The sequence below is a fragment of the Ruditapes philippinarum genome, unplaced genomic scaffold (assembly GCF_026571515.1).
Source record: "Ruditapes philippinarum isolate M1 unplaced genomic scaffold, ASM2657151v2 ctg2659_1_1_1_1, whole genome shotgun sequence".
NCBI lineage: Eukaryota > Metazoa > Mollusca > Bivalvia > Venerida > Veneridae > Ruditapes > Ruditapes philippinarum.
Window position 1 is genome coordinate 34,245 of NW_026852469.1, and position 25,897 is coordinate 60,141.

A 25,897-nucleotide genomic window follows, 5' to 3' on the forward strand; every position below is an offset into this window, starting at 1 on the left:
CCAATGGTTCTAGCTACCACTTGTTTTGTTACCAGTAACAAATAATATTATGTAAGATATAATAGAATGTATGTGATTATTAATATAAAACATATCTGTTTACTTTTGCATTAAATTAAGATTTCATTTTGATTCTCCCATGATTTATGTGTAAGCTTGTCTATTATAAGTGTTTTGACTGAACATTTTTCAAAGAATCAATCTTTAAGCGTTTTTGCTGCACTTCGGATACTGGGAACGAATGTTTGCATCTGTCATTGCTACGTATAGTTACGAACGAGGTGAAGGAGAAGTTCTGGCAAATGTATATCACTCACATTTTTTGTGTCATTCTATGGGTGATATGAGTGATATGGATTCTTTTTTCTTAAAAAAAACCAGAGCATAAAAGAAAACATATCTGTTAAAAACATATATATATAGTATACTGAACCAAATACCTAAAACCTAATACATCCATCTGTTAATTAGATTTAGTTATACGTTCATAATCTTTGTTTGCCACATTTGTCAATTGTCTTTTCTTATTAATTATCGTATCATATGCAAAACACATTTTTAGCTGTAATATTCTGTCACAGTTAAAAGGAATTTTTCAGGAGCGGCATAAAAAACTGCAAAAGCCTCAACATACGGATAGAAATGGTTATCAAGTACAAACGTCAAGTATTCTGGACAAATTAGCTTCCAATTAGGAAAACTAGACACATTTCAATGATTGACTCAAATGATTGCTACAGCCGGAAAATACATTACTTGATGTATACAGAGCAGAAACAGCAACTGTGTAAATATTTCAAATCTATCCCCCTTCTGAATGTTATTATTTTGAGGCTATACTATTGAAAGGACATTAGAGAACTTTTATAATCATTTTCGGATTACTTTTTTATCAATGAAGGTAAAGCATTTTATATTCATTTCATATCTCAGATATCTCTGTATTTATATCACGGTACCTTACCCTAAAATATGTAAAATGTCTTTGAGCATGAAGCTATCTAGCTATTTCTTGGTGCTCAGTTAGTTGATATGATATATTTTCCTTGTTGAATTTCTTTCAATAGGGTCTCCATTCCATTCTTTATATGTAGATATGTATCTTGCTTCATCGTGTGAAGATACTCCGTACGTTTAGTAAAACATAGCATTCAAGCTTTGCATATTTCCTTTGCTTTAGATGAGAAAATTGTTATTTGTTTTTTCTTAGACATAGATGTCAAAAAGTGTGTTATTTTTATAAAAAAAATTTGTCCCATCACCTGACATAGATCGTATCGTATTACAATCTACCTCATAGGCAGCCACGTCTCTCTATATCCGGTCATGAATACTAGATAGATATATTATTATATATATTTTGTAGCAATTGTAGAAATAATTCAAAAACGTGTTATTAATGGAATATTGGTATTGAAAAAAAAGAGACGTTTTAAATAGTTTTGATGTCTTTTTATGCACAATTTATCCGCGATTGTACTGGAAAGATATAAAATGCCTGTCTTCCCCAAATTTTTTCTGATATCAAACGCGGAAAATATAACTACACAGTAAATTTAATTCAGCTTTTATCTACCCATAGAATATATTAATTTGTTATACAGCTACTTTAATTTCATCCAAGTGGACATTTGGTTGTAAAATGTCGAACAGCAGACTGCGCGGATGCGCAGGCTGGTCTGGATCCATGCTGGTCGCAAACCCACTATGTTGGTTTTGTCGTTTTGTCATGTTTTTGTATTGAATCGTCGTGTCAAGAGCACTTGACTATGTTGTGAATTGTATCTCAAAGCAAAGTGAAACAAATTGTTTATTTTGTTTAAACAGATCGTGATAAAATTAATGAATCATACAGCAAGCATACATGTATATTTTGTCTTTCATTAGCGTTGCACTGAAGTTCATTGAAAATTAAATAAGATTACATTTATTTGGAGACAAAAAAACAGACTCGGTAGTTCAATGATATGACATATATAGTTAGTATCTTAAGTATAAACATATATTTTGTTTGCATATCTTGATTTTGTTTTATGATTTAGCCGAAAATGTAGACTTTCTTTGAACAGTGTGAACTGTTTCGTCCCTTACAATATTGATAATTGTTAACTCGTTATCCAGTTCATTATCGTGAAGTGGTTGTCTGTTCTGAAATACAAAGTTCAGTGAACCCTCTGTCTTATTTATCAGTTATATCTATCACTATTTTTGGCAGACTGACTATAATTACAAAACCGGCACAATATTTGCTATTTGATTACTGCATTAGAGATTTAATAGGAAACAAACATGAAACTCACCATAAATGTTTAAACATAACTTTTTTCATGTTCATTACTATTATTGATACATTCTACGTTCATGTCAATGTAGTAATTTAGATCCTGAATAAAGATCCGTATTTCATAGACCTGTTTAGCATACAATTTGTTTTCATTTAAAGTTTAATAGGTTGGTAAGTTGACAACGAGCTAGCAGCAATACTAAGTGCCAAAAAGACAAACACAATAACAATAGGTCATATAATAGATTGATGTGATCGAAAATTATCGTTGAATAGACTTTATAATAATTAATGTCATTGGAACTGAGTCAAAATGAATTTCATGTAGAATTATTTTGGTACTACTTGAACGTTAAGATAAAATCAGTTTTTGTTACAATATCAACGTTCACGAATGTGTGAATTGTCCCCGTATTGACAATTTCAAAATGAAAATATATAGAGGATATTTGTTTGTTTGCATGTAAGATTGAAATATAATTTCACTGAGTGAACACCAGATGCAATATTTTCACGAGTGGCGTAGCCACGAGTGAAAATATAATAGCTGGTGTTCACGAATGAAATATATTTCAATCTTATATGTAAAACAAATAAATTTTCTTTTTATTTCATGCATTTTAAGTGATTTTAAGTATTTTCTACTGATTTTGCCGCGTAACGTCGCGCATTCTCCTTTGTGACGTTATCACATCATGGCGTCACATCATCAATTTTGAAATATAGTTCTGTTAAATTTCTCTAATTTTGTTACATTTTTAACATGATGTATGGTGACATCGACTTTCTTTTCCTAAAGAAGCAAAATTTACGAATGACAGCATTTATCTCTGCTTGTAATACCATTTAGTTATGATTCTCTTTTCATCCGCATTCAGATATAGTCCGGCTACAGTAAAAATTATATTTTATAAATTTCACTAGTGGTTTATCAGAATATAATCATCTGATATATTAGAATAAAACACTGGAAAGCATGAAATAAATAACCTAAGTCATTCTATTTATTAAAAATATGAAATAACTAGTAAACTGAACAAAACCTTTTTGCCTACATGTAACACAAAAACCAACTATATGGTGTAATTGAATATTTTTTTCCACAAAAATAAATCTTTAGCAATTCTAAATATGTCCATAACCACACTGCATATTCGTATTGACGTGGTTCTTGAAGATAAGCATCTAGTAGTTTCTTATGATATTTGCACTGGTTTAAATTATAAATTATAATAAATGTAAAGATACCCACTACAGAATGTCAATGCTATATAGCGACTTTTCTGGCCCCGAAGATTTCCTAGCGTATAAAATTGTGTCACTTTGCTCTCTAAATTCAAAAGTAGAAATCGTGTATAACTATATTTATCATGTTATTACGGCTATGGAAGTGCTTAATCAGTTTCATGATCTTCGAACACAATTATCATTCTAATACAATATTTGAAAGCAATTGTCAGCTATCGGTGTTTCTTTTGTAATATGTCTGATTTCAAAAGAAGAGTATTGTTACAAATTACTAGTATTTGAAACTGACAAGATATAGAACATTTCGTTACATTCTGTTTGTGTAAGGGATATGTATAACGTTCAAAACAGCGTCTGTAATTTACATTTGAGGATTGATTTATACAGAACTGGTGCTAAAATTATTTGACGATGTTTCATTTTAGGTACACTGTGTACACTGTTACATGTGTTAATATAAGACTAGAAGTATTAACAGAAAAGTACAAGAGAAAGAAGCACATCGACCTATCAGTCTAACATTAATTCAAATACTTTAAGTTTTGAAGATAGAATATCAAATAAGCCGGTGCTAGCGGGCGTAAAAAGATTTTGCACTTTACACTATTTTTCACGAACAGCAAAACATAAACGAATCTGCAAATTTAGATTTTTCCTACCTATCTGCGCTCTCCCTTTTCAAGAACACGTGAACATGATACGAAAGTAAGAATAAAAGTACTGTGATGCAAACAGTATTGTATACTCTAACGAAATAAGTCGATAAAAATGAGGCAAGTGAAAACAAAGCTTTAATATTATTGCATTTAATTGTGTGAGTCCTTTGCTAGTATCTTTGAGGATACTGTTTATGTTTATATAACTCTTTTTTATGTTTTCACTGACATGTGCTTTAACAGTTGTATTGGGTATGAACTAGGAGATATGTAAAATAAGTATGTGTAAATGATAATTTTAATTAAATATGAATGCAACTTGAAATATTAAACTCCTTTAAAAAAGTAGAAGATAACAATTGAAGTTGAATTTCGTTTGATTATTCTGACGATTTGAAAGATTGACTAGTCATTATCAAGTAACATAGGTTACTTATCTTTAATATCATTGATCGAAACATGTGTTGTGTTAGTCATATTGACAAGTTAGATAGAGCATGTATTTGATTAATTTGTAAACAATAATTACGTTAATTTAGTGTTGAAACTAATGATTTTCTTAGATATAAGTAGCTTTCAATGTGTGATAAACATCAAACGATCAAGAGGACATTGCTACTCACTGCCCTTACAGTTTACATGTGTTTTAAGTAGGCCTCCTTATAGAACGAATGAATACAAGTTTGCCAGTACATCTTCCTACAATAGTAAACAATTATAACCTTTCCACTTTCCTCGTGGGTTTTTGTTTTTGTTTTTTTTGTTTGTTTTTTTTGTTTTTTTTTGTTGTTGTTTTTTTTAACTTTGAAAAATTTTGAGTTGAAAGTTATCAAGCATTTCCCATACATATCTATTGTATGTACGTATTTTATGAATATTACTTATTACAATATTAGACTAGTGCTAAGCATTAACAATGTATTTTCTATTGTATTTGAAAATGTGTTAAACTCATTGTATACGGATAGTTATAAATGTTCTGTTCTACTCTATTCTATTCTAAAAATATAAGATGTCCTCTCCTGTACTTTATCCAGAAAAAAACCTTCGTTCAGTTTCAACGTGGAATGTTCATAATTGTAATTCTAGTTTTGTAAATATAGTAAGAGTACAGACAACATAACTTTACCGATACTGACTGCCAGTGTTTTTTACAAATTAAATTCCAATTAGGAGTGCTAGGTACATGCCAATGATTGACTCAAATAATTGCTAGAGCCGGAAAATACATTATATGATATATCGGAAAATAGAGGAAACAACTGTTCCAATTTCAAACATTCTAGCTTTGCCCGCTTTTATATACGGATATCATGAATTACAAGAGGAATCGCATGAAATTTGCGTTTGTTCATGGAGTTGCTTTCTTAATAAACAGGTATTAAATATTTGTTTATTAATTGTATCTTGTTGTATTTTGCATGTACTTTTCTTATATAATAATAAGAGATAATAATTGTTCACTAATACTCATTGTATATTTTGACTTCCAATACTATATTTCTTAATGATTAAACATTTTGAGCTTTCAAGACATTAAAACTTTGAAATATAGGTTAAAATGACACATGACACAATCACAAACAAATCGTGTCGTCTTATAGGAGGGAAGCTAATAATTTCTAGGTTTCTTAGTCTAGTGATTCTGGTGTCTGCCTCTCAAGAAGGATTGTAGGTTCGAACCCTAATTGTTTCTGGACAATTTATCTTTATATGACAACAGTACTAGTTAGTTCGAAAAGCGGACTCGGAACTGATTTAAAGTTGTTTTTTATTCTAACTTAAATGTGTTCAACCTACAATTTCAGTTATTTTATCTAACGTGTTTTTTATTATATATTATTGACGTCAGTCGATAACAATTACGTAGCAATGTCAAATGGCTACATCACGTTTCGGTCAGCTGACATCGGTCCTCGTGCGTTTATAGGGTTACAGATTCTATAGAACAAAATGTTTACGCTCCGAGGACACTAGTTTCTTTTGTTTCGAAAGAACGTTTTGTTCTATCACCCACATTTAGTTGAAAATTTCCTTTTACAACCACATAAAAACCGTAGCAATTTTGATTAGACATAATTTGCACATTTTCCTAGAAAAATACGCTAGTTACGGAAATATTTATTAACTACTTATAATTGACTTTTTATACGTTTTATAATATGGACATAATTATGCAATTATTAGAGTAGTCGCTGACATTATTACAGCAACTCGTTGCAAAAAAAGTCCATCGACTTAATATCTATTTAAAGACTTGTCAGATGAAGTAATGTGCACGAATGACACCAAATTATCATGCTCATTTAGTTAATGAAAATGATTTTGAAAGTTTATGTCGTTGTTTATTCGTATACATTAGCTTGATTTCAAAATGATATTGAAACTTATACGTTTTTAACATTATATACAATGAACTCAAATAAAGAAGCAACACCTAAAGGACGCAAAGCCACTACTAAATGGCAAATTATGTAACATGCTGCACAGACAATGTGGAGCTCAAAAGCCTTAAAAATCCAAATTATTTGTATATTTGTCAATCTCAGGTGTTAAACCTGAACAATACATGTGTTAGAGTCGAAGCGTTTTTTTTTCGGACATTTACAACATAAAAACAACAAACATTATAAATACCTTGTGTATCATTTAATCAAAACCCACAGTTTATTACAACAATAAATGCTGTGTTATCATGTGATGTTTTTGTTTACAAAGCACTCATTAATAAAGCTATTTTGCTCAGGAAAATCAATTTCTTTTCCGTAGGATTTTCATGAACTTGTTTGATATTATTTTTATTAACTTTTTCTAAAAAGTGTAAAGCGGGACTAATTCTTTAATACAAATATAATATTGTAGAAAAAATAACTCTTGTTGTAGATAAGCGTTTTTAGAATGCTTACATCGTCAAAAATATTGAGTTTAGTATCTATAACTCGCATTTATAGTAATATAATTGCAAATGGTATCCTATTAAGTTTTATGATTGTGTTATATAGCTTACCAAATTAACTTTATCTGTTATTGATTAGAGCAAACACAATGTATTGATCTTTTCTTTACCCATCATTATTTCAAGGTTTTACCTGTATATTATGTTTTGTTAAACGTTTTATAGCATAAAATATCATTAACATTATCGTTCTAAAGAAAGATTGCTATAAACACATAAGTATGGGTAAGAGTTCGTATTAAGACGACCGTAGGGAGTCTTATCGGACTCTTACCCATATAACTGCAAATTGGCTCTTACAACTCGATATCAGATAAAAATATAGAAAGTGTCACCTCTTTAATTAAGCATAACATTATTTTTTCCCAGCAGTCACGTACAAACAAGGATGGGGTCCAATTACTTAATCTGGCATGTAAAACAATGAGTTTTCAACAATACCTAGTATTTTTGATGCAATTCATTCCTGTCATATGAAACAAAATAATGTTTTGCTTACTTTTTCTAGAAAATATAAAACAGTCAGCAATTAATAATTGACATTTTTCATAGAGTTTAAAGGATATCAAAAAGTTACTGTGTTCACATTTGTCTCTGCGAGCTGAGCTCCACGTGCATTATCTATGTAATAAATTTGAATGTATCCTCACATTGCTACAGTGTTATCAGCCTTTTTAGAAACACCTGACCTGGCTAATTAGAATATGCCAATCACAATTTTCAATATCAGCACTGGTTTCTTCATGAAATAGCGGCTACACTAATTACTGCCGAGTAAGAGCCGATTTGCAGTTATGTCAGATTAATGCGTTAGCAAGATTATAAGAATGGAATTCGGAAATAAGAGCCAATTATAAAAGCTATCATATTGAGTGTAACAAAACTGTAAGGCGAGAGAATTTCCGACATGTGTCTCTTTTTGATATTACTGTATTGTTCTGAAGATGTGATTACTTAGAGCACATGTTTATGTTATTACTTTGACAGAGGAGATCCCTAAAAAATAAACCAAAGAGTTAATATTTCCAGCCAGGTGTTATCTGTTTACGAAATACATTAGAAAATGCAACATATCTGATGTCCCATAACACAGTCTTAGAAAGTAATTAATTTTCATTACAATAAAATATTGGAATCAATGATCTAGAAGCACCAGAAACATACATCAACACTGAGATGAAATACATGGTCACATATTAAAGCTGCCACATAGCAGACAACACTTGCTGTTGCTGAGTATCAAAACTACTATAACAGCTAGATCCATCGACCTCGAGCGCATAAAAACAAAAAGCAAATAGTGAAAATTCACAGACACAATTTTGTTATGTCTTTAATATCTTTTCATGACAGGGAATGAAAAATGCAACATCTCTTACGTCCTTAGTTTCAACAAAATCCAATCTTATAACATAAGAATTCCAAGAGACCAGAAAATGTAACACTATTGGTTACTGTTACACAGCACATTACACATGCTGAGTATGATTTCAAAACGTTTATGCTATATATAGCTCCCTCATAAGAGTCTATTTTTTTTATTTTACACTCATTTGTAGACCATTTTCTTTGAGCAATAACAAAATGATATGGACAACCGCTTGTATGTTTTTATAATGCGACACAGCATAGGGTAGAACAAATTTTGAATATTATACATGTATTTTGAACAATGTAATCAAAAAATATTTCTTGATTTTGTGAAATATGAAATTTCATGTTTGTGAACGTTGAAATATTCTGCATCTTGAACTATTTTGTCATATCAGTTTGAATATAGCCAAAATAAAATAATAATGAATTTGAAACTGAAGACTGGTTCATAACAGTAAGTGGGGATAAGCTACTTTTCAGTCTCTAAATCAAAGATTCCCAGCTTATTGTTTGCTTGTTTGAGACTTTTTGCAACTTGTTAAAAACGAATATATGTTAAAATAGATTTACCTGATACACTGTTATATATTTTAGTTTTTTCTTGTTAAAATTCAATCGTATAAGGTGTCTTAATTTAGATATTATTATCTAAACTTATAATTTACAAGATCCGATGGACGTATATTCCGATTTGAACAGCAAATACATGTCAGATAGTCTACTATATTTTAAATGGTCAACCTCAATAAAAAAAGATCACGGAAATTAACGTCTTTTTATCTGTAACTATCTTCTTAACATAGCGTATGAAGTTACAACTCCATTCATAAAGGCAAAACGACGTCATCCTCAACACAGTTTATTTATGACGTCATTTGTAAGCTGGCACCCCCATGGCACTTGGAATTTCCGCCATTTCTAAAACTTACGGAAATTTGTGAATATTAATTGTGTGATTTACCGGCTAATTATACTTTTTTATTGTTTGTGAAGATTTATCTGATTTAGTCGACACTATTACTGTAAACAATTTATTCCGGTTTTAACAAGTGAAATATCCCATTTTCAAGTAGCTCCACTTGTTGATAATAAAAGATATAATAAAAGGGACATTGACCTTTACTTTCTCTACATTTCATACTTAGTTAAGTAGTGTTGACACATTGTTATCAATGTACAGTTATAAAAAAAAACCTTCCATTAAGTATAGATCTACTTACACCTATTTAAACACATTCAGAAATAAAACTTTCTATATATTATATATTAAACTTAATGTTACATATCGTTGCAAAGTTGATAACTGTATAATTGGTTTTACAATAATTTCGTGTGAACATGAAATATTTTCTGCTGTTCACGTCAGTACAATCAGCTATGAAGATTTCTGACCAGTATTTCCAGCAACTTTATTAATAAGGTTCTGTTATAAAAACATGTACCATAAGGTATACAATTGATGTCTCTCATATAATGAAGGGGGTTAGGATTTGCAAACCAACTTTCGAATTTCGAACTGATTTAAAACATGCAATATTTGGTCATTTGCAACAATTAATGTCTCACATATTAGAAATTGCATGCCTACGAATTTTGAACTGATTAAGGACATGTCGTTTTGAAGCACTTGCATGAAAGACAAATACACATTAACCTTAAATCATATAGCAGGGTATTATGACAGGCAAACATAGAGCGGGTTATTTGGCTAAACAATTATGTGTTTCAAAACACGAATTCCTCGGAAATACTTCTAGAACATATACGGTCATTTCACACAATGATTTACAGATAATCGAAGTTATTGCTTTCACGACGTGCAGGAATTCACTGTGGGTGTCCCTGATCAAACTGTTTAAACCTCACAATTTTTGTTTTATAATGCTGAAATGCTGCTGATACTGATCGAATTGTTCATTACCTAATTGCAAAGAATAATAAAGTGACCTTTAGATAAAAGGTCATTGATCGACGAACCGTCATTTATTGAATAGCCTGATATTTTACTTCAATTTACAATCATTGAGCAATAACATTCACACGAATTCAATTTCGTAACTTCAATTTGTTCTTTGAAAATAGTATCTTGTATTTCAAAATGGAATTGATTGATATGATTACGCACAACAATGCATCATAATAACAAAAAAAGCTTTTGTTCAGCTTAATCTGTCTCTAATTGTAAACGTTACAAATGGTGAATGGAAGATCGAAAAATTCTTCGATACACTTTTTTCATCAGTAGCTTGCTGCATACCTCCAATGCTCTTGAAATTTTTAATAATAATAATAATTATAAAATAATAAAATAATTATAATATGAATAATAATAATAATTATTATTATTATTATTATATAATTGTAACGAAGTTGTAACGGGGGTATACCGGAATCAGCGTGTCCGTCCGGACGTCCGGCCATCTCCTCGTCCGGCAGTCCGGCCGTCCGTCGGTTTTTCCTAGTCCGCCCAATAACTTCAGATTCATTTGACCTACAGTCTTCATATTTGGTGGTTAGATTTGTCATGATTAGTAGATCATCCCTATTGATTTTGATTTCACTGGGTCAAAGGTCAAGTTCTCAGGGGCCTTGACTGAAAAAAGCTTGTCCACCCAATAACTTAAGATTCCGTTGACCCACAGTCTTCATATTTGACATAGATTAAGTCATGATGAGTAGATGACCCCTTTTGATTTTGAGATCACCGGATAAAAGGTCAAGGTCGCAGGGGCCTTGACTGAAAAAAAGCTTGTCCGCTCAATTGCTTAAGAATGCTTTGGTCAACAGACTTGGACATATTTGGTATTGAGGTTGTTTATGACTAGTAGATGACCCCTTTTGATTTTTAGGTGACTGTGTCAAAGGTCAAGGTCACAGGGATTTTACTATAATAAGCTTGTTTTTCTCAAATGCTTAAGAATGCCTGTCCGCAGTGTATTGATATTGACATTTTCACATTTGAAGCATGTAGAATACATAACTTAGCAATGCATCGGCTAAGTAACCTCAGATTTAGATTGAGCTCTAAATGGCCACTGTTAATTCTGTCAAAGTGGTATGCGGGGGTATTCACGCCATGACAGTGGCAGTTCTAGTTATTATTATTATTATTATTATTATTATTATTATTTATTTATTATTATTATTATTATTATTATTATAAAAATAGTATTTTCTCTATGCATCTTTGTTTTTATACAAAATGTTTTACAATATTTATTTTGCTTTTTTAAATTTTTATCCATTTTGCTTACGTGTACAACTGTGTTAAAGGTATAACCGTCCTAACAAGCACTATAATGAACTGAAAAATTGACATCATAGATCAGACATATTGCATAAAGTCTGTAAAATTCAAACAGAATTTACAGTACAGTTTACAAGTTATATACACTTTTTTAAATATTTACACAGGGTAAGAATGATTTGTCTGTAACAATATATAAAAAAGAGAAAAACAGAATCCCTAAAGAAAGCCCAACACGGCAATATTGAAAATGTTGCAGGCTCGGTTTGATTAAGCCTGTTCATGGATAGTACTGGAAAGTGCAAGTTATCGTCCACGCCCCCTAGCACCGGCTAAAGCAGAATTCAACATTTAAACACGAAAATGGTGAAATTTTGACTTTAGAAACTTCCGCAAATGTGTTCATACGTTATGCTGAAATCAGTACGGACATTTAGAACTATGTATTTATGAAGGACAAAATATTGTGTATGAATATTTTTATACCTAAACTCTTTAACTCTTTCATTGAAATCTAAATATATTCACAGCAGAGTAACTGTTATTTCAGATTAAATATCGGATATCAATTAACAAGATATAACACATTTTTATAAGAATTCAGGTGATACGGGCATTGGACCAGCTATCTAAATATAATAATAAATTAAATAAACGTGAAATTCTCTTAACATGACGAATTAAAAACAACACTATTGTATTGTATAGTTTACTAATATATGTAATCATTATATTTGGATATTTTAAACGAAGTAAGGACGATTGTTCTTGTAGAATCAATACTTATCATTGTTTAATCATGGTTAAATCAGCCAGCATAATTGCTTTGGCTGAGGCAATATTTGATGTTGTTAATAGAGCAATAAAATCACTTTGTGTAACATTGCTGAACATATTTTTGTAGAAAAGTTTTGTAACTGTGTTTTTTTTTTGTAAAATGTTATACGTTGACATTGCAGATTTTTTCATTGATTAACGTTCTATTGTTACTGTCTATGCTTTAATTTGCGGATATAGATTAATTTCTTTCGAACTTTACAAATAATCACATATGTTATATCATAAGCGAGTGAAATAAAAAGAATCCTGGTTTAACATGTGTAGTTAAAACCAATTACTGTTTAAAAAGATAATAAATGGCAGTCGCCTTTCCTCGAAAAATGGAAAACTTATCCTGACTAATTCAAAAGATAAGGTATAAAACGAAAAATATAAAACTTAAATTACTACTGAAAAAAGACGGCAAATGAGTATTTAACTTGTTTCTTCTGTTATAAAAATAGAGTAAAGATAACAGTTTATGAAAATGACATGTTATTGGAGTGTTAATGACAACTTTATCTGTCTTGACACATTCGAGCACATGCTTGATATAAAATAGGATTAAGTCGTAAAAAAACGTTGAATTGCCGCAATCAGATACAGATAATGTTATAAAGGTCAATGTCATACATGAAGGTTTCAGTTCTGCTATAAAGATGTAGGACTTTATTAACAAGAACTAATGTTGTTAGTCTGTAGCGCTAGGACAGCATTCAAGAGTATAAAAATCTTCAACATGAAATATACTTGTATTACAGATAATAATCCTAAAGGCGACAAAGGTATAACAACCCACCACTGATGAAGTGTTTTACACCTTCAACGCAATATGTAACACCTGCTTAACACATGCTGTTTTGAGCATAAACATTCTTGAAAAGTCTTACATACGTTTTTGATTTAACAATAAAATTGATTAAAGTGTTTTGAAATATTTTATTGCAAAGCAAGGCTGGGAATGGTGATCATTTTACAAATCAAACCATAAAAACATATACTCATTTAATTGTTATACAGATGGGATTCATTTTTTTCTTATTCTTTTTTTCTTAAATAATAACTTTTTACTGCATACTTTACAAAATTTATATGATTTTTAAAAATCTTACCACAAAATAAATTTTATTAAAACATAAAAATCGTAGCTAATTAGATTTTCTATTTCTCAGCTTATCACATGCAAAACATAACTAGATTTATTAAGTGTTACTGTAAATTATGTAATCTTTAGGAGTAATAAACTAATCGAAAATACTTTTATCTCAAAAGAAGTAAATCAAAATATGTTTAACCTTGTTTTCATATTAGTTTGCAACGTTCTTATTAGGTAAATCATTTCATATTTCTAACAAGGCACAAACTTCAATGAAAAGATAGGAAACGCTAAGATGCAACTTGAAGGATCTTGTCTTAACCTATGCCACCTGTAGATATTATCTTGTTAAAAGAACGAACTAGTATTTGGTAAATACATTAACATTACCACACTTGAGTCATTGAAGATGTTTCTATGTTGAATATATGTTGTGAATAGATTTTGTGAAAAAAATAATATCTGTACAATCAATCAATCTGAATAGAAAACAAAATAAACGAGAATTTCAGAAAAAGAAGAATATTTGTGTTCTAACTGTTACAATATAGAATAGATCATCAAATCTAAATTGAGCAAAGTAGAAGTTGGCATATTTGTTCAAATGTACATGTTAGTACTTTATCAGTTAACTTTCTAAATTCCGCTTCATGTAGATCATCAGCTGTTCCATCATTATACAGGTATACTGCTGAGATAAATTTCTTTTATATATTTACTGTTTCTGTCATCTATGTAAGCATGATATTCTTTGTAATGTTATATGCAACATTTTTAAAGTTACTAGTTAATACAAAAATGTCTATACATAGCAAGCCCGTTAAAGATATGGCCAGCATAATGAGCACTATTATGACCTGTAAATTGACAACATAGGCATGTAACTAGTATTTGTAATAAAGAACACCTGTACTGTACAAAATTCACTGTACTATTTATGACTTAAGGACTCTTTACTAAAATAAAGATTGGATATTGTAAAGGGGTATTTATCAGAAATAGAAAAAAACTCTAAATAATCTGTCATAATTTATTATCCTTATAAAACGTTTTTTTTATCAATTATTGTTAAGCTAACAAGTCACACAACCAAAATGATTGTTTACTGTCAAAATGTCTTAAAATCGTATACTGGAGTCCTGAAACCTTCTTTGTAAGAGAATCAAAACGTCTGTACAGTGTAATAAAATAAGAGTTGTCAATAACATAAAAACAGATTAAGAAATATTTAAATGTTTCATTTTTCAGTTTTTCATTCCTTTTTGTACCCAAAAGAGAATATTTTATGAAAAATGAGTAAAACTTTTGTATTAACGTCATTTGTACCAACAGTTTGATAAGTTGTTTTGAAAAACATCAAATTTTCAAAGTAGCCCCGGTTGTTGGCAATGAATTACCATGTCGATTCCCATGACTTTAAATGTGGACAGATGTGCTGATATCTTCATAATTATGAAATAATATAACGGATGGTGTCTGTCCAGACAAGCAGTGCGACGGACATATCAATAAAAGAGGGGGAAAACCTTAACCTTTCGATAGATTAATATTTCTCTATAGAAAACACAATTCTCCATAGAAAATACTTTAACTACCTATACTGATGTCTCCAGATATTACTTTCTATATTAAAAGTATGATCTTTCAGGACATTATGTCAGATGGAAATGATCTAGAGGATAACAGCATGGAGTGACGGATCCAACTGTTTGATCATATAAAAAGTTTTATTCACATTGCTTAAAGAATGCGACTGATAGAATATCAAATGATCTAATTGCAGAAAACAATGGAAAAACTTTATATCTAAAGGTCAATGAAGAAACGAATATAATCCAAATAAACCATCATTCTCTGTTCTGTTATTTATATTCAAGTAAAATAATTATTTAACATTTTTAGTTGGTAGGAATACTATACATAGACAAACAAAGTGTTTGTGCATTTAGCTATAACTTTCATACATATTGTTCATCAACAATATGAAATGCTTATGTAAACTATGCAAAATTGTTTTGAAAAAACAAAACAAAAACATTTGTCAACGCAAGACTTATCTTGTATCACTTTCACATGATTTAATTAGATATATGAATGCTTGAACCTGTGATATTAACACTCGGCTACAGATAGGAAAAGTCTGACCAATAATATTTAAACATAAAACAAATAGGTGTCATTCGTTTTTTTTTCTTCAAAATATATGTTATATATAAGTACGTATAATGTAATTCATATTATTGACAATATTTCATGCGATACTGTAAAATAGTTGAAAATAATTTATAGATAGTGAGTTATTCTTTTACTCTATGCTTACAAGTGTGTATCACAAAGAAAAAAACTACTCTCAGATTTCATAAACAGCTATAAACGGAATAAAAGCGAATTTTTATGTTTCAATACACTCAGATAAATCAAACATCATATCAATACATTGTAACATATTGTGCAAAATTGTATGGTTATAAATGTTCTTTTTCGAACAATATGATTATATAAATAGTTAATTTATATAGATATTTTCCAAAATAATTCAAAGCAAAGAAAGCACTTTTCATAAAAAGCACTTTATTTAAATATGGAACGTAAATTGGTTTATCTATCATAGAATGTTTAACAATTCACGAATTGTACTAAGTTTAAAAACATACATTTGTATATCTGTTAGACATGGTTGACTTGAACCACTTTAGAACTCGTTATATTCATCAATGACTTGTGTTAGTCATACATTTCGGTTCATAGCTATATTTCTTAGTTCATTGAAGAATTAGAAGAAACATTAATATTTTGGCAATGAATTGTACTAGTACATTAAACATTTCAAAATGGTTAAGGTATTAAAACATGTTTGAAAGATTTTTCTAGATAATAAAACGTGAGACTCTAAAAGTAATGTTAGAAAACGCTTTTCATTTTAACCTTATAACAGACTGTTAAATAATGTTTTATCCTTGTGATATTGTACAAATTCATTGTACCCTCTTACAAATTTAAAAGCAAATATGAATTTACAGTCTAAAAGAACGAGTTCTGTTTCTTTAGGGTTTAATTTCACATATCAAATATCTTACATTATGTAAAACAGTTTCTATTTTTATTTTTAACACATGTTGTTCTTAGTTTGTTATGACTAGTGGCTTCAATTGTATTTACATGTATTTCCGTTTGAAGTGCACAGGTGGATCTTTTTCAAATTTGATGTGTTTTTTTTTAGCTTTTTTGCCTCCTTTGACTTCTCAAGTATCAGGACATTCATTCAAAGAATGTTTACAAAAATAATTGACAATTAGTTTTAGCAAACCAGGTATATTTTCCTACTTTGCAAATTGCATCCACGACGTTTGAAATTGATGATTATTTACTTAACTTTTCATTAACTTATTGCAACTCCTCGAGAAATTGAATTTTGTTCACAAAAAAAAATTTCATTACATTACTACACATTTCAAAATGAATACAAATTTCATTTCCGTAGTTGATATGTTAAAATCTTATCTGATATATTCTCTGCCATGTTTCAACAAAAAGAATTAATTTTGAATGAAATAAACTCAGTTCATTTAGTGAATGAAAGTTATAGATTAATATTGCCTTCTTTTGACATCGCTTTAATATAAACCAAATAATGGCATTCTTACAAAATTTAGTTTATGTTAATATTACTGATATTTTCTTTAACAGCAAACGTTGCTATATAAATGTTCCGGATGTAAAATCATAAAAAAACAAGGACTTACTGAGGTGAATTTTTCATAAAAACAATAAGGAAGCAACTTCCTTTAAGGCAGACACTTTTCAAACTTTAAACAGGAATTACGTAATACAACACTTAATGTCCTTAAACGCTAAATGGTCCAATGAAGATCGCGTGATCAGATTTTGTTTCTTCCTGGTAGTCCGAATAGCGCAAAGTAAATATATTTTTAATATAATAAGTATAATAAGCGACACTTGTTTGTTTTTTTCGCAAAATATAATTTTGAATGTATAAACCGCATATATAGTACATCTATATTGTTTTGTCAGTTGCAAATAGTGTGTGCTATGCTGATTAGTCACATATATATACTTTTTAAGAAAACCAAATCAAATTTTTGTCCCTATTAAAGTTTTATTAATATGAGATGGATTTCATTGTTGATTGTCATTGCATTGTGTTCTTGCATATCTACTTAAAACGGGAGGGGCGGCGGGGTGGGTATTTAATCCGATTTACAAAAAAGTCGTAAACATATTAAAATCTTTAAATCCTCAATTGAAATATAAAGATATAACTTTATCCGAATTTCATATCTATTTTTTTTCTTTCTTACCAATCTGTTAAAAACTTGTAATATTCTAATAAAAATATGAATATAAACCTATATTTTTATTACCCTATATTAAATAATGTTGTTATGCTAATCCTATAACATTTTCAATTTTGCCAGGTTCGAAATCATTTTGACTTTTCTGAGCATTAAGATCAAATTTAAACTTTTTCTTATAAAATATACATAATCATCTTACAAGTTATGTCAAGTGAATAACATTCTAAAGTGCTATCGGATTATTCTATCCAATTCTTTAAATGGCTATATATGCATAAATAAGATGCATAATAAACGCATAAAACACAAAAATAAAGATTGATTTGATTTATTTTACCTGCGTTAAGGGTTTTGCAATTCCTTTTTGAGACCATTCTGTTGAAAATGTGTCAGAGTTAAATCGTATACATATACATGCCCAGTGCGTTAACTTGAGTACAGGTATTAGTTACCCGCACTCCAGAGCATGTCCATTGATTGGCTCATTTTTGGTGCGGTTTACTTATTGTGACGACACGGAAAGGGAAAGCTGCTCGTTCACTGGTTACTTTTTTCTGGAGTTTCATATTGTGACAACAGGGAACGTGTTTTTATGTTTGACTATGATACAAAAGAGAAAGAACATCAACACACTTGGGAATCTGATTAATACTCGGGGGCTATGCCCCCTCGTACAAATCAGATAGCCTCGTGTTTCGATGCTCTTTCTATAAATTATAATTATGATATCATAAAGTAAGGACTAATAAGATTGTTGTACTTGCACTTAGTAACCAGATTGACCTCTAGTGCACTAAACCTCCATTTCTCTCATTATGTATCAGTTCATTTAGTTTTTATTGAAATCACAAAATAAAATCAGTTATTAAGGTATTCAATAAACTGTGGACAATAGAAAATGTATTGGCATATGAAATCTTTCACAATCTATTCAATTCCATCATACAGGATGCTACATTAGAGAATTAAATTAGAAATTAAAATCCGAAAATGATTATCAGTGTGTTGATTATTGATTTGCATGTGGAATCGTGTGCATGTTTTGAACTAGCATAAAGGGAATTTTAATAGACTTATGTGTCTAGGGACGCTTTGACAAAATTTATATTGGATATGTTTTACTATGCTTAGTTTATATTGAATCATAAACATTTATACTGTGTTCCGTCTATTTTTTTCCGTCGACGTACTAGACAGTGATCTCGAAAATTACTTAAAGATCAAAACCCTTAAAGTGAGATTATGCCCATTCAAATGTAAATGGTCAGTGAACAGATAAAAAATAGCTTGACATTTGTGTCATACTTTGTATTTGAAATCAATTTTATATTCTACTATGGATGAATACTAAATAATCCATTTGACCAATTGAAATGTATATAAATATTTTTCAAAATGAACCAGTAACTCTCAAACCTTAAAAATAGTGGGGCAGTCATTTTATAATCTAACTTATTTTTCAAATGCACACAATGTAACCCCGAAGGGAGATATATGCCTGACTGATTAATTGTAAAGCATTTGAATGATAAACCGTGCATAATTATATCTTAATGCCAGAAAAAATATCTGTTTCCATTCTAACATAATAATAAAATATGTTGAACTACATTGAGCTAGACGTATTTTTCCTGACGTTATTTGGTTTTTTTTGACGTCATATCTGACGTCATACGTCATATCTGACGTCATAATTATGACGTGTAAGCATTCGTTTTTATGTTAAGCATAATTATATCGATTATTGTCTAATTATTCACTTGCATTTCCTATATGTTTGATAAGGGAATAATGTGAAGGGTGGTAGAATCATACTAAAACTACAACCATCTGAATATATTCCTTCAATTATTATTCCTAAAATTATTTACTGGTTGGGGACCACCAAAACCGGATGACCATCAAACCCGGACGGCCCCGATAATGCCTGATTTAATTGCGTTTTTTTTTTCTTTGTTTGTTGCTTGTCGATCAATCAGTCGCGCTTTTTTATCAAAAATAAAGGAATGTTTCTTCTATGATGAAGAAATTAAATTTGATGTCTACCTTCGTAAACGGTAATATCTAAATGTCTATTTCAAGAAAGTTAACGTTGAAAATTTTGACGTCAACAGTGAAATACCTAACCTCTTATACTAGCTATAGAGCAAATCATTTGTAATAACTTGAAGATCCAAAACTTTAGCGTTTTTGCTGCTGAAATTTGTTTATACATTTGTAATGTTTTAAAAAAAAGAATTAAAAACACAAAAGCTTTTATTTGGATTTCATCAACGTCATGTACCTATCTGTCCGGACACATGGTACAATAATGTGGACAATTTAGGTAATTTTGATACCCTCCTCTAGCTTTAAAATTTTGAAATCTGTATGGAAAGAAATGTTAAATTGTAAACAAACAAATATTTCTATTGTGGTGTATTACATGCCGGAACTTTACCTTTTTATTACATCTCTGTCATTTGATGTAAAACATGATACTGATTGAGATCAGAGTTAAATCATCAATTTTGCTGGTCTTGATTGATTGAACCACTTAAATTGCCTGAAACATTTCCTCACATAATGGATATATTTTTCAATGATCTGCCGTCGTCAATCATTCAAGCTCATAGCTGGACTTATCAGCTTATTGCAAAACAGGAGCAAAAATCAATGTTCCAGAACAAAAGTTATAAACCATATACCCAAGAGCATAAAAGTACTTGTGAACTGTAAAGTATGTTTCCCTTCCAATTAATTAAAAGTTAAATGTGTCATTAATTTATCAATATAGTATAATAATCACATTTAAAATTGATTAAATTTGATATTTGTATCATTACCTTGTTTAATAAATGTGAACTCAATTAAAACTGTTAATATACTATCAGTAAGGTTGTTTCAAATGAATAAGTTGTTTACATTACGTGTAACATTTTAATAAATGTCTTTAACAGACAACAACAACATCAACAACAACAACAACAACAACAAGTTTATAAGAATAACAGATTATTGTGTTTATGCGTTATACACGTAATACCAATACAGAAATGATTTAGATGATCATTACAAAGCACATGTATCGATATGGTAACATAGTATACATAATATTAAAACTTAAACTAAGTTTGTTTTCATTTCAGTTTTGTAGTATATTAACAGTTGAATAGTAGTATAATTACTTATTTGACCAAAAAAACTTCCTGTTAAATAGACAGTATACAGGATTTGCGTCGTTGGGAAATAACAAACACCACTTGAAATCATGAAAGGACGAACGGTTCAATGTTAATTTTCATCATGTTTTAAGTAATAAAACATGCACCAAAACAGGATGAATATATGATAGGACACTTTAAAACATGTAACAAATAGTCATACAATAACACTTAATACGTTGAGCTTAAACTAAACATCGTTGAAGTTTATTTATCATATATGTGAACATTAACAAGTAAACACCTTTGATATATTATTTGAATTGCATTTATGAAAAGGTTTGTTATTCACTTAAGATAAAGATTTACTATTTTAGTAAATATTATATACAATCAGTAAAGTTTTTTTTCGGACAATATTCTTTTTATTTAAATTTAGTATGGATTATTTCAGGACTTTTATATGCTCGAGAACAGACCAACAATGTAAAAAAAATATTTTCATTGATCGGACTTTTTTCTTTTTTGTAACTTAGTATCGCTTTTTCAAACTGTATGTTATTAATATTCATGATTATAATTATTAATTGTCATATTAATGTTCATGATAAATTAATGTATTATATACTATACCAATTAAACAGTTAATGTTTTAAATTTCTCAATGAGACAGCTATATTCACCAATAAGCTAATATTTTTTTAAAAATTAAGACAATCAGGAATTTTAAAAAAAATAAACAAAATGCAACAACACAATACTTGTTGCTATGTTTATTAAGAGTTAATCAAAAGAAGAAGACAATATACGTGATTAAATGGAACCCCGAGGTCAAACATGGTTGAAAATCAATTAATCACTGTATTCCTTGTTATATCTAGTACCCATGAAGTCATGGAACATGGTTCTTGAATTGTTGCAAATAGAGTTGCCCGATGTAATCAGAATTTCAATTTCTATTTCAGACATATCGATGATTAAAGCCGTGATGTGTTCCATAGATATCTGCTGATCATCACGTGACTGTCAATCACAATACGCCGGATATTGAAGTAGAATATTGCAGAAACTATTTATGATGGACTGTACAAGGATAATCTATATTTATGTTACTTTTAATCATACTTTTCTTTAAAAAAATAAAAATAGAATATTATATCCTTATTTGTGTTTCTGAAATTTGGAAAAAAGAAACTTAAACAAGATATCGTTAAGATAGAAAAGTGTTTTGTTTGTAAATCAAAGGATATTGTGTTGAATAACAGTAAAATCACTATAAGGATTTCATACATTTCCCTATTGTGACAGTTTATTGCTTCTTCCGCTGTTTTCAACGAAAGAACACTTAACAACAATAATAATACTAGAATAATTTTTGGGAAATAATATGATTCATTTAAATAGAAACTAAAGAATACGCCAATACGTAAAATCTTAAATCGCTTCATTTGAAAATATCATTGTATATTAAAAGGAAAATGGAAAGGCAATTAAATTTGGACGTTTACCTTGTCGGACAAGATAAGGCTCTTAAAAATGATACTTTTGTTGAGAATTCTTCAACGGATCATTTAAAAGAAATATTAAATGAAGTGTCAAATAATGAAATTCTAGTAATGCTAAATGAGAGATCAGCGTACAATTTGATTTCAATTTTTATAACTTGTGGAATACTTATGATAGTCGGATTTTTGGGAAACAGTCTTGTAGTCTGGATTTACTGGCGTAAAATGAAATCATCTGCCAAAAGAACATTTATTTTTGCGCTAGCTATATTAGATCTTATTGTTTGTGTTATTGTCATTCCGTTTGAAATGTATGATTTACGAAACCAAGTCATGTTTTATTATGACGGTTTGTGTAAAGCAATGAGATTCATTGAATATTCAACAATATTATCCGCGGGTTTTGTGCTAGTATCTATTTCATTTGAGAGATACTTTTTCTTGTGCAAAGCATTTCATGAATTTTCTTCAAAGAAGGCAAAGGTTATATGCACGGTGTGTGTCCTGATGGCAATACTTGTAGCAACGCCATCTGCATTCTTTGCAGGATCAAAAACGAGGCACGAAAAATACGAATATCGGAACATTACAGGTTGTGAATGTTCAATGAATTCAGAGAAAACTTTTAACAATGTGTTCAAAAGAATATACTATTATGGTTTAACAGCAATATTTTTCGGATGCTTTGTCGTGTTTATAGTTATCTATACAATCATCGGACGTCTTCTTTGGAAATTTCAAACTGGAAAATTGGTTCCTGACATGGGTAAGCTCTCTGCCAGATTGTCTTCACCGCCATCAACTTTAATGAACAAGAAATTGTCGGCCGATCACTCAAGTGGACAAAGTAATGCTTCTAACACTTCTGAAAAAGAAAGAAATCGACCAAACATTCATGGAAGACGCTGTATCAAATCAGCAGGGTCTATTATTGTTTTCTTCTCGGTCACTGTTGTGTTTGTGTTAAGTTTCCTACCTCATATTATAATAAGACTTCTACTCTTCTTCAACATGAAATTAGAAGAGGAATTCGACAAGGAAACAAGTGAACTTTTGTACAATTTTGTTGTTAGGTCATATTTGATTAGCAATGTTACCAATCCTTTTATTTATAGTATATTCAATAAGTCGTTTAGGAAAGAAGTCAAACGAACATTTAGTTACCTAAAAATATGCCGACCGAAAAGACAGAATAATTTGCTACCAACAAATTCGACAAATGTAAGAAAGCGATATATACTTTAGACTTTTTAAAAATAAATGTTTAACTATAAGTATGACATAGAATCTATCTTTATTTAAAGTGTTTTAATTTTTATATTCATTTTGAAATATTTGTTATTTTTAAGAGAGAGTGTTATTTATATTTGTTTTACATAGATCTATACAAATAATTAATAAAAGTGGTTTATTTCAACAATTTTTTATAAATGCATTCTTTTGTTTTTGTTTCTGGACTATTTCCATTTCATGTATAAATTAGTTGTGTAAAAAGCATGATAAAAAGCATACGCTGTCTCATCTTAAAAACAGACAATTTTGTAAATTAACGCCAATTACAAATCGATTTCAATCTCCCATGCATTGAACATTGTAGAACAAAGTATATTTCGCGTTCTGATGCGTAATTAGTATAATCGGAAATAACAAAGCTTTTTAACAATAAATAATGCATTAAATTGTAATGCGACGCAAGAAAACGTGATATATCTCAATTAGAACATGCATTTGGAAATTGAATAATTCTCGTCGTCAATTCCTGTAATAACTGAAATCACTTCTCATGTCGTTAATGGCATATTAAGATTCTTGTGCTTGTATATATCGTGTAATATTTCAAAGCATTGACTCGGTGTGAGTCTGTTTAAAATAAGGGAAGGATGTGCAGAGTTTAGAATAAATAATTATGACTATTATATTATCTATATAAACATTGACTGCTTAATACTTTCTTTCATAATCAAGAAAGCAGTTTCCTGAAAGTGCTGTATTATAAATTAGTTATTTATTTTAGGCTATGTTCTTGTTGGGTTGTTCCATTATTCCTTAGAAAATAATGTGTAATTCTTAGGATATGTTGCCCTTTTTATTTTTCTTATAACGTCTTTTTGTGATATGCAGGCTTCATAACCTCTGGTACCTTTCAGACTCTCATTCTGCGAGCTTTTCACAAACAAAGTAAATTGATAACCAATTATAAATCCAAATCTGAGAGACCCTCCCTTTTCTCCCAGTCCAGATCCGCGCATGTAATTAAGACGTCTACGGGTGTATTTCACCATTATCATGATGTTTAAATATTGAATTTAATTGTAGCCGGTGTTAGAGGGTGTGAATGGTAGCTTGCTCATGTCACTAGAACAAGCTCAACAATACGAGCCTAAACGGTTGTTTCTGATAAAATCATTGACATTGCACCATCAAACATGTAAAAATATGTATTGCTAATAATGAAAAATAATGTTGTTAACACGATTTAACAAATGCAGTAACCCTAATTATTTGCTTATTTTAACGTTCATCTATGTATATGAATATATCAAGATAATAAAATGCAGACTGTATATATACAGTTGTTGTTGAAATGTTAGATTATTTCTTTGAAAAATCGTCCATGCTTTAAACTTATAAATGTTTCGACATAATATAAAGGGCAATAACCTCAACATTATCTATTTCAACATGTCTTTGCAGATTTCCTCCCTTTGTGTATGCAACGTTCTGCCTAAAATCCATATTGGTTAGAAATGCTTCAATATTTAATAAAAGATAAAGATTTGATTAACATATGTGATAATTATGAAAAATAAATCTTCACGTATATTACATAAAAAGAAACTGATATATGTGTCGGATATTACCTAAATAAATGATGAATTCCATGTTTACTTATATTATAACCGTTTGATTCATACGTTAACTTTACAATACTCTTACGCAGAATACTATTAATGCATTGCTGGGTTAATAAAATAGCATTATAAGGATGTTTCTTAGGGATTGGTTTCGTGTGTGAATAGAAAAGCAGAAGCAATAATCTGCCAATATGATACGTTTCATATAATATAAGATGCGTGTATCATTCTTTTTACTGTGGTTGATTAAGATCCACATAAAAATTAACATTGATGTTGTGACTCTAAGTTTAAGTACCAAATGCAGCCACAAGAAAAAATACAGCATGATCAAGTATCAATCAAATAGTGAAAATGAATTCCCTAACGAACGCCCAAAACGGCAACAATGAAAATGT

The 25,897-nt window shown here is 29.7% G+C and overlaps 1 protein-coding gene across 5 annotated transcripts; it reads left to right on the top strand.

The window, feature by feature from the left end:
• Window positions 1-789: 789 nt before the first annotated feature.
• LOC132714120 (5-hydroxytryptamine receptor 1F-like) lies at window positions 790-24,073 on the top strand. 5 transcript variants are annotated; one of them, XM_060696902.1, is made up of 2 exons: window positions 790-901; window positions 22,105-24,073. In XM_060696902.1, the coding sequence occupies exon 2, from the start codon at window positions 22,618-22,620 to the stop codon at window positions 23,887-23,889; it is 1,272 nt and encodes a 423-aa protein (XP_060552885.1). In that variant the 5' UTR covers window positions 790-901; window positions 22,105-22,617; the 3' UTR covers window positions 23,890-24,073. The 5 variants fall into 5 exon arrangements, with proteins under 5 accessions (XP_060552885.1, XP_060552894.1, XP_060552877.1 ...); XM_060696911.1 differs by lacking the exon at window positions 790-901 and adding an exon at window positions 5,547-5,566; XM_060696894.1 differs by lacking the exon at window positions 790-901 and adding an exon at window positions 21,280-21,435.
• Window positions 24,074-25,897: the final 1,824 nt, after the last annotated feature.